The following is a 16,600-nucleotide window of genomic DNA, read 5'->3' as shown; positions in this document are numbered from 1 at the left end:
GGCAGCACTGATATGATGTGTAAGTCCTCATGAAGTGTACACTTGCACAGATACAAAAATCAGAAATGTCCTGTAACGGAATCACTTCTAACTGTCCCGTTGGTGCCTGCAACGGCACCATGTGCATGGTGCTCCTCATCACATCTGCAACAATGTTCATTACATTTACATTTGCAAAGAACAAAAACTTGTTGCAGGAAACAGCTCAGCATGTAGGAGACTGGTTTTTCACTTAAATGAAATATTTAACTTGTCTATTTAAAGTGCGGTTTGCTGATCTAACGATTGTATGTGTTGTTCAATATGTTGTTGTCGTTTTGCATTGTTTGGAGTGAATCAGTTGAATTTATAAAGCTTTGAACCTGTAGATCAACAAATTTAAACAGGACACAATAATAGTTCAAAACATAAGAAAAATAATTACTATCAAGTTTCTATCTTCATTTTAAATGCATGCACAGCTAGTGCAGCTCCTTAAATTTTACAAACCCAAAAATTACAAGCATTTAAATTGCCATTAATTGTCTGAAAATATGTAAAATTGGAAAAAACATAACTGAAATAAATATTTCTTTATTAATCATATCACTTTCAAAGGTAATAATTCTTAATCAGGACAAACTCCAAGTCAAAGTTATTTCCCTTGAACGATTTTGAAAATGGCGCGCTTTTTCCGCTTACATACGGGCACCTGTATTGAAGCAAAAATGCCCTCGTTTCTATTTTCGAACTCATCACCGCCATTTTGATTACTTTGCAAAGAAAAATATGTCCTTTGATGGACAAAATACTACTCATCTCCAAGTAGAAAATGTTGCTGGTGAGATTTGTTTATCTATGAATACTATTACATGTAATTTACAATCATTTTGACTTCCAAACTATGATGAAAACTTCTAACAGGCGGGCTAATTTCTGTGTAGTGCGTCCGTGTTTCCTCAAAAAGAGTACTGGGCGCAGTGATATATTTTCATTCACAAGTTGATTTCGTAGTGGTATTCCTACACTGGCAGTCTGTTAATATGTACATTTCTCGAATACTCTTTGCGTATTGTTATTATTTTTGCAGTGAATTCAAAGCTTTGATGATTAGAAATCACCCTGTGTTGTTTTCATTGCTATGTCGAAATGTATCGCTTCTTAATTTCAAAGAACTAAGTTTCCTTGGTAAAGTTCGTGAGCTCTCAGTCCCATCAAGACCCTCGTAGTAATATCTTGTGAGGTAGTTTACTTGCATACAAGGACTTAGCAAGATGTCATTATTGACACTTGCAAGACATCACAGTGTCTAGGCTACTCAAGTATTGTCATAAAAATTCTCTGACAGATGTAAAATCCTGTCAGTTTGTTTGGTTTGTTAACACCAGCATATAAAGGTACATAGATAAATACGTACGAAGTGGTGACAGTTACTTAACTGATTTCTTATTTATATTGAACATTTTTTATTCCTTCTTGAAACACCAAAAATAACTGAAACATGTTCATTTTCAGCATATCTGACATATGTCCTGTCAATATTCAACCTATGACCTTGTGTAACAAATCTATAAGTTATATTTATAACAAAATTTGCTTTAAAATTCATGTTAACATATGCCTGTATTCGATTAATTGCAATTCACTGGAATATATACGGTATACTAGTCTGGTTCTCATTTTAGAGCCTATACTCATGCATAAATTCCATTGAAATATACAAAAATCTGAGATAAAAAATTGTTCAATTAAATTTAGAATTTATGGAATGTTTGATTGAATGATTCAAGACTTTAGCTATAGACTGAAAGTGTCCATGCATTAAAAGTAACCTATAGGAATGATACTGTAAACGTGGTTATTTATGCATTTGGAAAATTTATGCTAATTACGCGGTAAGCTTAAAACCATGGAATATAACCTCACTTGTATGGTAAAAAGATCAAAACTCTTGTTTGGTTAAATCAGGCATCTGCATATTTAATATCCATGTATATTGTTGACTACAGAAAATTCATATTTAACAACTATTAATTACTATTTAAACCTAAACACGACTAATAGGCTCCTGCACATATAAACCCTTTCATTTCATTACATCCAATTGCATACATGAAACTTGTGGCCGACATCACATGCAGTATTCCTCGCATTGTCTTAGATTTTGCCCTTTTATTCCACATGATGGACAATGTCTATAACGAGACGTCTTCAGCTTTAAATACTTCACATACATTTATATTGTCTATTACTGATATATAAGCTTCAGATCACACTGAGATAAATTTCAACTTCGACCATTGTAGATTATGCCCAGCTGTTTTCAGGGGCGATCTCCCATGTTGCCCATGTCACGGAGACGGGAGAAATCGTGGCCCTGGTGGAGTCCCACATCCTTGACCCACAGCAAGAGAACATAGACCCCCAGGTACAGTACCGACTAGTGCTAGTCAGCTAGTGAATATCTAACCTCCCAAGTGAAATTTTTACGGTAACTGGTCAGATACCAAGAACTAAATTACTGAATTTCACTTCTTTAGTATTGTATTTCAATTATTTTATTAGTCCTGATGCATGTTCAACAGAGCGGGTTCTCGCGAGCGCTTGCCGAAATTCCCAATAACTACAACACAAATTTTGGTGAGCACTTGCGAGCACTGGCTCTGCTGAACTCACCTTTGTTGCTTACTGAAAAAGAAGACAAACTGGCTCAAAATAGAAAGGGAACAAATATTTTCCTGTTCAATATTTGCCTAATTTTTTTGGCCTTCAAACTTGTATTTTTGCCCATATATGACATGATAATATAGTATGATTTATTTACTTGAATATTAATATCATCTAACAGACCAGTTTTTCATTAAAGCAAACTATACCTCAGTGTAGTAATATAAAGTGTATAGATCTCAAACTTGAATTTTATAATGCAGACAGTCCAAGTTCAGCAGATCCAGACAGAAGATGGACAGATTGTGGAACAGTTGGTGTTTGAACACATTCCCATCACACACATCATCACCACAGACCAAGTGCAGGAGGCAGAGCAAGCAAAGGTCAAGGTTAAAACCAAGGAGCCAAGGCAACCAAGCATCAAGCCACCTGTTGGCAAGGTGAAATAATTTCTGTTGTTAATTGAGCTGAATTACTATATTAGAAGTGTCTTGTTAGTAATGTGTTATAGATTATAAATACATGTAGTTGCATTGCTAAATTTGGATGGTAACACGATATTGTTTTCAGCACTTTATGTTGTACTTTAGGGACCTTTTAAATGTGACACATGTGAAAAGGTTTTCCCCAAATGGCCCCAATATCAGCGCCACATGAAAGCTCACGATGAGGACAAGCCCTTCAGGTGCCCCCACTGCGCCATGTCCTTCAATGTGGTGGACAACCTGAAGCTCCATGTGGCCACCCACGTCCCTGCGGACGGAGAGCCAACATGTCCGGAGTGTGGGAAGAAGTTCTCCAGGATTGCCAGTCTAAAGGCTCACATCATGCTCCATGAGAAGGAGGAAAATCTAATGTGCACCGAGTGTGGAGACGAATTCAGTCTTCAAGTAGGGGGTTCTTCTTTTCCTGTTTTTTTTTTTTTGGTCATTAAAAATTAAGTCAAGAGCCAAGGACTATTTCTATACTCATACATGTAACTCTCTATTTCTTTGTCTATAGTTGATTAAGATATTTACAATTTGACTGTATCATTTCTTTCTTAAATTCTCTAGTAACCACATATGATTTCTACTATTTTGAGAAATTACCTACTAAAAACTAGAACTTAAACTTCTGGGAATCATTACAAAATTTTTATATTGTGTGTGTTTGAATTTTAATAGAGTCAGCTTGACAAGCATATGCAGGAGCACAGACAGGAGCAGGAGGGGATGAAGACCTATCCTTGTAGGCAGTGCACACAGGAGTTCACCAAGCCTATCTTCCTGAAGGAGCACATGAAGCAGCACTACAGAATCAAGTATGTATTTGTTTGAGCAATGAAATTTGTTTTTAATGATCAATGATCATGGCTTATGAACTGTAATTGTTCTTCTGGCACATTTAATGATGTGCAACAGCATGTCATAGTAAGTATGTCAGCAAAGCATTTTGTTTATTACTACTTGTGTTTGCATAACTTTTTGAAATTTTAATGTAAACAATTGAAATTTGAATGTAAACAATGTAAACAATGGTGTTATGGAGTTTTGAATTCCATTGGTTATTGGTTATTGTAAGAAATGAAGAGTGAGAGTGCAACTAGTATGCTCTTAGTATATTACCGGTATGCACATATCTGTATGTTTTGCAATACAATTGTGTATATAAAAGGGCAGGAAAGATGTGAATGCATACAAAAATTTGATTCATTGATAAATTTGAAATATTGTCATCATCAGAATTCATTTTGTGTCTTAAAGATCCTCTCTAGCGCACAGACCATACAAGAGAAATGTGGACAGGTCGGCCTTCCATTACAAGTGTCAGCACTGCGGGAAAACGTTTCAGAAACCCAGTCAGCTACAGAGGCATAATCTCATACACACAGGTCTGTGTTCACTGATTAGAAGTACACATCTATATGTCAATAGTTGAATTATCAAATAGTCTAGTGTAAAATCAAATTTTTGTATGTGGTATACGCTCCAACATGATAATTTCCTATTTTTAGGTGAACGTCCATTCAAGTGCATTGAGTGTGACAGGGCATTCAATCAGAAGGGGGCTCTCAGGATTCACATGAGTAAGCACACAGGACTGAAGCCCCACCCCTGTGATTTCTGTCCTATGTCTTTTGCCCAAAGAGGAAATCTAAGGGCTCATATACAGGTACAGTGAAACACAGTTTTAATCGCCTTTTTGTTTTATGCTCATATTATGAATCTGTTACTGAAAGTATGCATGTTAAAAAAATATATCTTATTGCATTTCATCTTTGATTGGCATATTGTAAATTTTTACGAGAATACAAAATTTGATTTTCAACTTGCATGAAAGAAGTATTAACAAGTGTGAATGATGAAAATGAAAGTCATACATTTAATATAAAACTAAAAATGAATATTGACATGTGCAGCGAGTTAATTAAAAAATAATTTTTAATGGTCTTTGACCTGTGCAGTATACTATATCTGTATCTGACTCTGGTTGACAGCGAGTGCACACCCTGGGTAGGGACGGTGAGGACGGGCCCACCTACCAGTGTGAGGAGTGTAGCTGTGTATTCAAGAAGCTGGGCAGTCTGAATGCCCACATCAGTCGGGCCCACCAGGACTGTGGGGTGAGAATAGCAGCTTTATACAATTTTTGTTTGTTTTGAGTACATGCGTAATCATAGATGTCAGAAAGAAAGCGGTAAAGAGAGAAGCTGATCATTTTTTTTTTACAATTTTTATATTATGATTGAGAAGAAAAAGTACTTTATACAGCTGTATGATATCATACAAAGTTGGGTTCTAAATCAAAAAATTTTTGGGAATAAAGATTTTATTTTGCCAGCTACTGACCAAATTTTCCATGTACACCCACTGAAAATAAGTGTTGTAATGTAACTATTCATAATTACCGGTATCTATATGAATTTTAATAAAACTGTATTGTTTGACATTTTCAGGCACTTCCAACTCAAGTGGAAATCAAGCCTTCTGGTCCACTGGGCAATATTGTCAACATCAACAGTGTAAGAAAACATCACAAATTAAATCTGCTCTGTGTGTCACATTAGTAGTATATGCATGCTGATTTGTTGAGCAGTAATGATAGATAACTTGTGAAAAATTATTGTCTGTATATTTTGTCAGGTTGAAGATATGGCGACATCAGATGACATTTTGCGTCAAGCTCTCGAAAATAGTGGCCTCCCAAGTGGTTCTGAAGTGGTATCTGGGGTAGAGAATGTGGCAGCATCTGGAACCACAACGGCACCTGTAATAACTGCCACCTCATCCTCCGCAGCTACAGATCCCACTCCTATAGCGCCTGATAACGTGGTCCGCCCACCCCCTCAGTATCCTCATAATAACCTCTCAACCATGACAGTTCATGACACAGCCACAGGGATGGTGAAGAGACATGTCATCAGAAAGGTCAGATATGGCTGCCGCATTTTTGAAAACTTGCTTGCTGTTAGTAAATTTATAAGTGAATGAATATTATCTATCAAGTTATTTATAATCTGTCAAACTATATTTTGCAAGTTGCTTTTATGAGAATTAGAAGTGATATGCAAATTTTTACCAAAAGTTTTAGAAAATTTTGGATTAGACGTTAATAAAATCTAATGAAAATTCCAATTTTTTTAATGTAAATAAAAGCGGTATTATATAATACTGTATTAAAAGTTATTTAAAAAAAATTAGAGATTGTTGTTGCTAAAATGTAAATCTGATTTATCACAGGTGAATGGAGTTCGGTGGCATCAATGTACCTACTGCAGTAAAGAGTTTAAAAAGCCCAGTGATCTCGTGCGACACATTCGCATCCACACCCACGAGAAGCCTTACAAGTGCACCCAATGTTTCCGAGCCTTCGCAGTGAAAAGCACGCTGACCGCCCACATCAAGACCCACACGGGGGTCAAGGACTACAAGTGCTCCTCCTGCGACAAGTTGTTCTCCACTCAAGGAAGCCTTAAGGTCCATCTTAGAATGCACACAGGTAAAATATAGATGTCATAAAGCTGTTCAGATAATGGGGAAGAAAGAGTACTAAAATAAATTTATTCTCTATTAATATTATGATACATTTATATTTACTATAATATGTGATCTGAGATTTTTAAATCTTTAAAAAAATATCTTACCGGTATTTCCTGAACACAAAGTGGTAAACATGCATATACAAATATAATAGCACTGGAAATTTTAGATAAATTTATTCATATTTTTTTTCTTAGACTCTTAGAATGCATTTACATGTATATTATGGTATTTGAAATTTTAAACAGACTTTCCTGAAAGCTAAATATTAGTTCACATGTTTATTTTAAAGATGAAGATTTTGTAGGGTTTTCATGTTGTTTGACATACTCCTCCACATTTGACAGGTGCCAAGCCCTTTGAGTGCCCTCAGTGTGACAAGCTGTTCCGTACCTCAGCACACAGGAAGTCCCACATCCAGTCTCACTTCAAAGAGTTGCAGGAGGACGCTGACGGGACGTCCAAGAAGAGAGCGTTCAAACGAATCTCCCACAAATCAGGAGACCTGCCTGATATTCCACTGCAGGAACCAATACTCATCACTGATACAGGTAAGAGTACCTATACAAGCATGTACATCTGCATGTGTATTTACCCAACTTGTTGTAAATTCTGCACTCTTTTGTTTTGTTGGAGTTTTACTGTCCATGATTTTTTTCCATTGGCTCAAAGCTTTATTCCTTGAATGTTCACGTACAACCTGCTGATCAATATGCAAAGGATTATGACAGGGACTCTTTTTAAGTTAGAATTAAGATCTTATGAGTTAAATATTTATGAATTTTGTGGTTCTTTAGGTCTCATACAGCAGCCTTCGCGCCACAACTTGTTTAACCAGTACCTAGGTGAGGCGGGCAGTGTGGACCGGCCCTACAAGTGTGGCTTCTGTCAGAGGGGCTTCAAGAAGTCCAGCCACCTCAAGCAGCACATCAGATCTCATACTGGTCAGTGTTGTAAAGTCTTAAATTTCTTGATAAGGCCTAAACAATTTTTATTTTAGTTTTTCCCCAAGCAAAGAATTTATAGATAGAGTGTGGTAGGCAAATATTTTTATGTTTATTGCTTGATTTCCAGGGGGGAATACTCAATTTTCATATTGAAGTTGTCTTTTGACAAAAAAAAATTATTATTTGACATGATGCACCAGTGCCTGAGAAACAAACAATAAGAGTTTTTTCCCTTATCATTTCAGTCTTTGAGTTTATATTTGTGAAAAAACATTTCTTCAAAATGTCATGAAATTGTAACTGAGATTTTGATAAAGCCAACAAAAGTTGGTAAAATCATTTTTGATGACATTTTATAAATTTTTTTCATAGGGGAGAAACCTTTTAAGTGCCTTCAGTGCACCAGATCTTTTGTATCCAGTGGTGTTCTTAAGGCTCACATTAGGACACACACTGGTCTGAAAGCCTACAAGTGCTTGATCTGCGACAGCACGTTTACAACCAATGGAAGTCTGAAGCGTCATATGTCGACACACAGTGAGGTCAGACCCTTCATGTGCCCATATTGTCAGAAGACATTCAAGACCAGTGTCAACTGCAAGAAACACATGAAGACACACAGGTATGTGGACATATTGATCAGTAGACATTTAGAGTATATAGCTTATGATCAAGCTTAAGTTCTAAATCCTACATTCTTGTTGATGGAAGTTTAGGTCATACTGACACACTAGTAAGATACAAAACTTAGCATTGTATTAACTATTCTCAAGAAATGGAAAGTATGTATAATGTTCCAAACCTTAATAGTCTAGTCAAAACAGGTTATAAATCTACAGTGCCAGTCAATATGAAATTATCTTTTTTTCAGACATGAGCTCGCCATCCAGGCTCTGCAGACTGGTGACCAGGATGACAACTCTCTAATTGAACACAAGAAAGAACAAGACCAGAATCTGGTCATTGAGAACCAGATGGTAGAACTGGGTCTAACCCAACAGGTAGGGGGCCTGACACTTTACTTTGTTTGAGAATATGATCCTTGTTTGTTAAGGTTTTTCAGGATGCTTTAATTTGATCTACATGTATTTAAGGAGTTGTCCGTTCCAACATCCGGAGCACAAGGAGATTTGGGACAGCAGGCTATTTTAGCTGCAGATTCTCTGGACAATTTCCAGCAAGCCTTGAATCAGCAGGTTTGTTGATCACTTATGTATATATAGTTATATGTAGTTGAGATTGGGGGAGGGGATTTAGTATGTAGTTTTGTTCTGAATGTTTCATTATTGAAAGGGTTCTAATGTCTTTTGTTTTCATTCTAAACTGAAGTCCCTTTATGAAACCTTTCTTCAACTTACTAAGCTTCTGTCATGTCAGGGTGTTGTTGATAGCTGGCTCTTTTGATCAAGATTTAATGACTTGTACTCTATTTTTCTTTTAGATTTTTGGACAACAACAGACTTTCACCCAGAGTCTCCTGGGATCAGGGCAGCAAAACTTCAGCCAGCTCAACTCCCAAATGCACGCCCAAGCTTCGGACAGCAATGACATTAACGCAGCATCCAGCAACCAGCTGACAAATGGGAACCAGTTTAACCCCCTAAATAACCAGGTCACCTCCCAGGTGGCCACTCAACTCAACACACAGATTGGAGGATTCAACCAAAACCAGTTCAGCATGCAGGTGATTATTTCATTATTAGATATTGAGAATATGCTGTCCGTCTCCATTTTTCAAACTTTCAAGACTGCAGAATTATTGAAATATGTATAAAAGTGTATTAAATGGTTATTTTACATACTGTGAAGTTTTGCAATGTAATAAATTTTCTTTCCTTTTTGAATTTTTACTTTCCACTCAAAATCTCTGACTGTGGATTTTTCTCTAAACAGAACCAGTCAATACAAGGGAATCTGGACATCAACAATCTGCAGGCCACATTCAGCTCTCAGGGAGTTACTTCCCTTACCACAAGTCTCCCCAGTACATCCATGCAGAATATCCTGCCTACAAGGTCAGTCTGTACAACTTGTTTTGTAGAGCATGACATGCATGTCTTCTTGACAATGTCTTGCCCTGGGTTTTTCATTAGCAGTTTTCATACATTCATTCACAGTTTTTACATGTTAATGAATTTAAACATAGTTTTGATATTTATGTATCATGAACATTTGCTGTGCAAAATATTTTTATAACTTGTCAGTTGCAAAATATAGTTGTCACAAATTAAAGTTAATAAGTAAATTATTGTTGATTGTGCACACATAGCACTGTTGTAACAACTTAAACACAATGTCCATTGGCAAGCTTCTATTATTTGCCATTGTATTTCAGTGAGTTGTCTCTCCCTGAGGCGGAGGAACCTGAGTCTGTGTCAGAGACTGAGCAGCCCAGCGCGGTGATACACCGCCAGAGGATAGAGCCCGAGCAGCCGTACGAGTCAATGTCAGGCTACGGCCGCAAGTCCCACCGCTGTGACGTCTGTGTCAACAAAGTCTTCAAGAAGCTCAGTCACCTCAAACAGCACTACAGGACTCACACAGGTTGCTATTAAGATAATCTAAATTGCGTTGTTAAATTAGGGAAAATGTGTTTTAGAAGGAAATCTGTTTATCCTGTTTAAACATGGAGAATCTGCTGAATAGAAATATATAGTCGCTTTAATACAATGACTTTTTTACAGCCAATTTAGGTCTTAGGTCTCTTTTCCATTGCAAGAATGAAAGATTTTTAATTTCCAACTTAACTGTACTTTTTTCAAACCCCAACTTGGACTAATTATTTTTTGATTTCTTACAGGGGAAAAACCTTACAAATGCATCACCTGTGAAAAAGAATTCGTGTCTTCTGGCGTACTTAAAGCTCACATGAAAACTCACATGGGAACGAAGGATTTCCGGTGTGAGATTTGTAATGCTGCCTTCACGACGAATGGCTCTCTCACTCGCCACATGAATGTTCACATAACCTACACTAAGCGCCCCTTCAAGTGTAGTGAGTGTGATCAATCGTTCCGTACAGCCAGCCAGTGTAAGAGACACGAGAAGCAACACAGACCAGGTATTTACGTACAGTAAATAGAAAAACTAAAAATATGAAGCATGTAATATCTGATACAGTTAGTAATCTTTTTTAGCATCATGTATTGAAACTCTGTGAACCTAAACTAAATGCTGAATGTCAACATTGATATAAAAGTACATAATATAAAACATACATGTACATGTGTACAAATATATTTCACCATCTTAATGCTGCTTGCCTTGTTAGTGAAATATGAGCTGGAATATAAAGACATGTTTATGGTTTGTCATATTAAGGAAACATCTTTTATCACTAATTTAAAGTTTCATAGTTAATAACATGTACAAGTGTTGATTTTAGAGTTCCTTTGGTTTAAAATTTCAATTTCTGACCTATGTATCCAGATTACGGTGAAGAGCCCCAGCTCCCTACAAGGACTCGGAACAAAGCAGTTATCCAGGTATCCGAGGATCCAGGGGAGAGTCTGAACAGCGGCCAGGAGCCGGAGATAAACCTGTCCCTGTCCGAGAAAATCCTCATGGAGTCCGCCAAGAAAGAGACCCCCGAAGAGGTATGTATAAGAAATGTTTTTAAATATGACAAAAAAACATGATAAAAATTTTATGCAGGTAGATAATAATGAGGCAGTTGAATAGTTTATATTGGTGGGTTTTTTTTGCAGTTATTCTGTACCCTGGTATATAAATTTTTAAGAAATAGTCAGTGAGGAGTATCTAGTTTTCTTTATTTTGATTTGTAACATTATCCTTTATTTGATGATCCATAGAGTATCCAAACAATTTTAATTGCTATTTCTCTGTGAATCAGAATGTAATTAAATAGGATGGTAGATATCAAGAGGGAATACTATGTATGTAATGAAGGAATATTACGGTATTTACAAACATACCATACTGTTTCTATCAAATAAGTGTTTGACTTTAAAACTGGAATATATGTAGTTACAATAATTTGTATAATTTTACAGAAAACCCCAGAAGAGCCTGATGAGCCGTCAGGGGGAAAGCACGCCCACCAGTGTCCTCACTGTCCCAAGTCCTTCAAAAAACCCAGCGATCTTGTGCGGCATATCAGAATCCACACTGGGGAAAAACCATTCGCTTGCGATATCTGCAGTCGATCCTTTACAGTCAAATCCACTCTTGACAGTCACATGAAAACCCATGGGGCCAGTAAGTTGTAACAAGCAAAGATTTGATTGCATGTTTGTGATGGTGCATTTTGATGGAGACTGGAATTTATTTTAGTGCTTTCTATGTCTAGTATTCATGTTAAGGGTAAAGATTTTGATTTTAAGTGTCAGAAATGAATGCTCATCAAGGAAAATATATTTCATTAAGATATGTGCTATTTTTCAGACATGAAAAAATTCAGCTGCCACATTTGTGGCTCCCGATTTTCGACCAAGGGAAGCCTGAAAGTCCATATGCGTCTTCACACAGGAGCCAAGCCTTTCAAGTGTCCACACTGTGATTTGAGGTTCAGGACCTCAGGTCATCGTAAGAGCCACATAGTAGGTCACCTCAAACCGGATCTTCCAAAGAAGAGGAGGTCCCTACTGCAGGACGATGACATGGCAAACCAGAGTCAACAGCAGATCAACATGATCAACGTCCCCGACATCCAGAATGTGATGAGCACCAGTCAAGCCAGCGGTCAGGTGATCAGCATCGAACCCTCGCTGTTCCAATCACAGAACATCCTCCCCGTGTCACTGTCACTGACCGATAGCATGGGTCAGATCCAGGAGAGCACGCTTGCAGCCCATGTGCTGCAGGGGCTGGAAAATGTCCAGCTTCAGCTGACCGGGAGCATGGGGCAGGGCGGGATACAGATCAGTGGGCTGGACCCCAGTATATTCTCCCAGACAGTACAAATCGATGCCAGCTTACTGCAACAGCTGCAGCAACAGGGCAATGTCAACATCACCATTAACCCCAGTCTGCTGACGCAGGGCATGCAGGTGGCTGACCCCAATGTGGTGCAGGGTCTACAGGTAAGGACCGGGTCATCCTGCTGGCATGCAGGGTTCATTGGAACAATGTAGATGCTACTTTTAGAATTAAAGTACATGCCATGTTGAAGATCATTAGATTACTGTAAATCAGCTTTTGTTTGCGATTCACAGGAGAAAAACTGTTTTGTGATGACTATTTTTTGCGATCACGCTTTATCCACACTTGTTTTGATATAACACCCATGCAGCAAAGACTAGTTCCCTGCGAGAAATATATATGCGACAAAGAGGCTCTCACAAACCTCGCAGATATTTCTAATATGTGAATAAAAGTTGGTTTACAGTAACTTTGAAAATGTAGATCTTTGAGTATTCAAGTTCATGTTAGATTTAAGATTAAAAGTCAACAAATTAACTAGTACAGTTTAGATGTTACTTTTAGCTTTAAAAACAGGTAATGTTCATCACCTTAAGATGTTTCTATTAGTATTGAAGTTCATGTAATGTATAGGTTCATGAAAAGTCATCATTTATAATATAAGCATTGAAATCAGATAAGCCTTGAATGAATGTTTTTTTCTGTTAACATGTCAGGAAGTTAGTGTAAGCCTGTGTGTAATGAATAACACAACTTCTGTTTCCTCCTCAGATTCAGACAGTAGGTGACCAGAATGGCCAGGGTGTCCTGTCCCAGGCCAGTATGAGCCTGGACAACCAGCCGTCCATTATACAGATACCTACAGGCTCCCAGGATGGTGCCCCCAACGCCTTCGTCGTCACTGCTGATGGGACACTCGCCTCAGATCAACAGGTATAATTGTAGTAGCGCTAGTCAATTGTGGGTTTTAATCTTCAATGCATTCTTCTTATTGTTATTTTGAATTAAAATGAAAAAATGGAAGATTTGCATGTACAGTTTTTTTATGTATATTTGCTTATAAAAGTTAGTTCACACATCAGGGCTTCCACATAATTTTTCTCATTCTTAACTTTTATAGATCACAGTAAATCAAGGTGATTTGCAGCAAGTGGAAGGTCTGGTGACCCAGATCCCGCCAGACCTGTCCCAGAACATCAGTCCGGGAATCCACCAAGAGATGGACCCTCCCCCGGACTCCTTGGAGGAGAAGATGCAGCAGGATGAGGTGGATGATGACGACCTTTCAGGGCTGGATGATTCTGAGGAGGAAGACGAGGAACATGCGAATCACCTTGGAACAGTAGATGAAGACAACTCTGGTCTTCTGAATGATCCGGGCAGCAATACTGATGAACAGGACAGTCTGAGTCATGCTAATGATACTCTCACTCACGGGAGCGAGTCGGCCAATGTCAGCCTCAGCGACGCAGTGCAGGGAGAGGAAACAAAGCAGTTCTCTTCTGACAGACAGTATATTTGTGGGGTAGGTATCACTTATAAGCCTTGGTATTAATTTGGTACATAGACACTCAATTATAAATCTTAATATAATTTTATAAAAGTTGTACATGTATTTGCAGTTGGAATTTGAGTTGGCCAGATTTATATATTTCCTTCTCCTCTGTGATTAGAATTTGCTTTATTGGTAGCTCTAATACATAAATTCATATTGTCTTAATCAGGACTCTGCTATCATAGGTAATTGTTGGAAATTTATTCAAGGTATTAATGTAACATTCCATATTTTGCTTGTGTTTTTGTTAACTTTCTCTATGTAGAGTGGGGTATAGAGTTAAAACATTCAGTGTTATATGACTGCCAACTCATGGTATGAAAGTTAGTGTCCACTTATTTTGGAAAGTGATGAGTCAATCAATACAGCAGTAACCAACATGTTCTTTCAAGAACACTGAAAAAATGTTTATTGAAAATTTATTTATTAACAGGTTTGCCATAAAGGATTTAAAAGAGCTTGTCATCTGAAGGAACACATGAGTATCCACACAACACCCAGTGGAGGATCCAAACAAGCCAAGCCCTCAGTACACAAGTGTACGGAGTGTGAGAAAAGCTTCCAGAAACCCAGTCAGCTGGAGAGACATTTCAGAATTCACACAGGTAACCAAGAATAAAAACCGCACTGCTATCTTACATAAAAGGGAATTCAAATTACTATAGTCTGTCCAAGATATTTTTGCCGCACATTTTCTTAAATTATTCTATATTTATAAATACCTCTTGGTTCAAACGATGTTCATTTAGTATTACAAAAAATTCCCAAGATTTATCCTTTGAAACGCCCCCTCTAGCTTTTCAGGTTTCAATACAAGCCTAAAAATAAAAAGTTTATGGGGATTTTCCATTGCAAATGAGATAAATTTATCCGGGTGATAACGTTGAAAAATTGTGCAAGGTATTCTGAGTAGTTTCCAAATGGAGAAAAGAGGTAAACATTTACCATAATGATCATAAATCTCCATAAAAAAATCAGTTTTTGTTCCGAAGAATTTTTCATAGGAAGAATGATAATAAGTCAACAATGATATTTTGGATATTTTCCCTTTCATCTTTTTTAATTGCTCTTCTCTCACAGGTATGAGTATTTTCATTAAAAGTAGTCAAAATATGCGGCATAAATATCTTTGGACAGACTATAGAATTTATGTAAAAGAAATTGATTAGAAAAGAAAATGTTGATCTAAGTGTTCATATGAATAAAACAAAACATTACAGTATTTCAGTTATTTGAAAATGAATTCTCTTAAAACTTGCAAGAAATTATCCAGTATTTCCTTAGAGAGATTTTATCTATATAGGGTTGTCTGCCCTAGATAGTGTAAAAGCTAGATTTTTTGGAGATAAAACAATAAAAATAAAAATATTTTTCTTCTGCATTTCAGGAGAGCGTCCTTTTGTGTGTCAGATCTGCAACAAAGCTTTCAACCAGAAAAATGCCTTGAACATTCACATAAAGAAACACACTGGTGAAAAACCTCATAAATGTGATTACTGTGAACTGTCCTTCTCTCAGAAAGGCAATCTAAAGACCCACATAAAGCGGGCCCACCACATGGACATGGTCCACAGCATGAACCTCCCAAAGACACTGTACGTCCCTCCCTCAGCGGGAGGGCTGGACGAGGAGATGAATGCCAAGGAGGAGGGGTCCACCGCAGAAGAGGACCAAATTAACCTTGAACAAGTGGCCCAAGAGCTGTTTCCACAGTGAGGGGTTTACATGTCATTGTTGACCATTGTGAGTGAAAAAGGCAGTGTTCAGGTTGCTTTTGGCCTTTGTGGGTGTAAGGGGCAGTTCTTGTGTACAATACAGTCTATGCCCACTAAAAACCAGGGGAAATTAGGAAATACTCGGGGAATTCGTTTTATAGAACCAGGATCTTCCTATTGAAGAGATCTTGTGATTGGTTGGTGGAGACGTGAGGGCCTGACAGATCATAATAAGTTATTCTAGTCATCCAAATATTTTTATTATTTAATTTATCAAATGTCTGCTTCGAAGGTGTAAAAGAAATAATGTAACAAGTGTGAGGACAATGATAGGGAAGTTGTATAAAGCGGATCTGTTTTTGTTATGTCTTATGATGAATTTTTAACTTAATATTTAATATTACTCCAAACTTGATTTGATGTGCTTCCAAAATAAAACAGAAATCTTGACATAATATGCCTGTGTTTATTGTTTTTGTATTCATTATTTACCTGTCAGTTTCAAGGGATTGTGTTGGTGGATTTTTAGATAGACAAACCACAATAATACAGCGTGTTGTCCTCAGGGCCTTTAAAGTTGATGCAAGATGCTGGGGAAAACTGCAAAAAAGCATAAACTTCATGGTGTAGGTGACTTGTGTCACACACTGTACACAAATATGTTGGAAAAGAGAACAATCATGGAACTTTTGAGAAAAAAAGTGATAGGCTAGCTTTTCTTAATGAGAGAAATTTGGAAAAATGAAGTCAGTTTTTAGGCTGCTTAGTTTAAATATTCAAATCTAGTTTATGGATTTTGTTAATCAGTATCATGTATGACAAATAAGAAAG

General features: G+C 37.3%; 1 protein-coding gene across 1 annotated transcript; it reads left to right on the top strand.

Annotated features, from left to right (window-relative positions):
* Nucleotides 1–578: 578 nt before the first annotated feature.
* Nucleotides 579–16,224, top strand: LOC128189048 (zinc finger protein 236-like). Its single transcript, XM_052860462.1, has 27 exons — nt 579–820; nt 2,286–2,407; nt 2,910–3,089; nt 3,240–3,539; nt 3,816–3,952; nt 4,395–4,522; nt 4,646–4,803; nt 5,129–5,254; nt 5,588–5,653; nt 5,775–6,059; nt 6,372–6,630; nt 7,019–7,222; nt 7,469–7,615; nt 7,991–8,240; nt 8,490–8,619; nt 8,713–8,814; nt 9,060–9,302; nt 9,512–9,633; nt 9,954–10,162; nt 10,419–10,679; nt 11,048–11,214; nt 11,632–11,836; nt 12,023–12,660; nt 13,271–13,432; nt 13,620–14,024; nt 14,488–14,659; nt 15,442–16,224. The coding sequence occupies exons 1-27, from the start codon at nt 769–771 to the stop codon at nt 15,768–15,770; spliced, it is 5,559 nt and encodes a 1,852-aa protein (XP_052716422.1). The 5' UTR covers nt 579–768; the 3' UTR covers nt 15,771–16,224.
* The last annotated feature ends 376 nt before the right edge of the window (nt 16,225–16,600 follow it).

This window comes from Crassostrea angulata, chromosome 6 (genome assembly GCF_025612915.1).
Source record: "Crassostrea angulata isolate pt1a10 chromosome 6, ASM2561291v2, whole genome shotgun sequence".
Lineage (NCBI taxonomy): Eukaryota > Metazoa > Mollusca > Bivalvia > Ostreida > Ostreidae > Magallana > Magallana angulata.
Note: the sequence above shows the minus strand (reverse complement) of the source record. Positions and strands in the feature narration are given on the sequence as shown.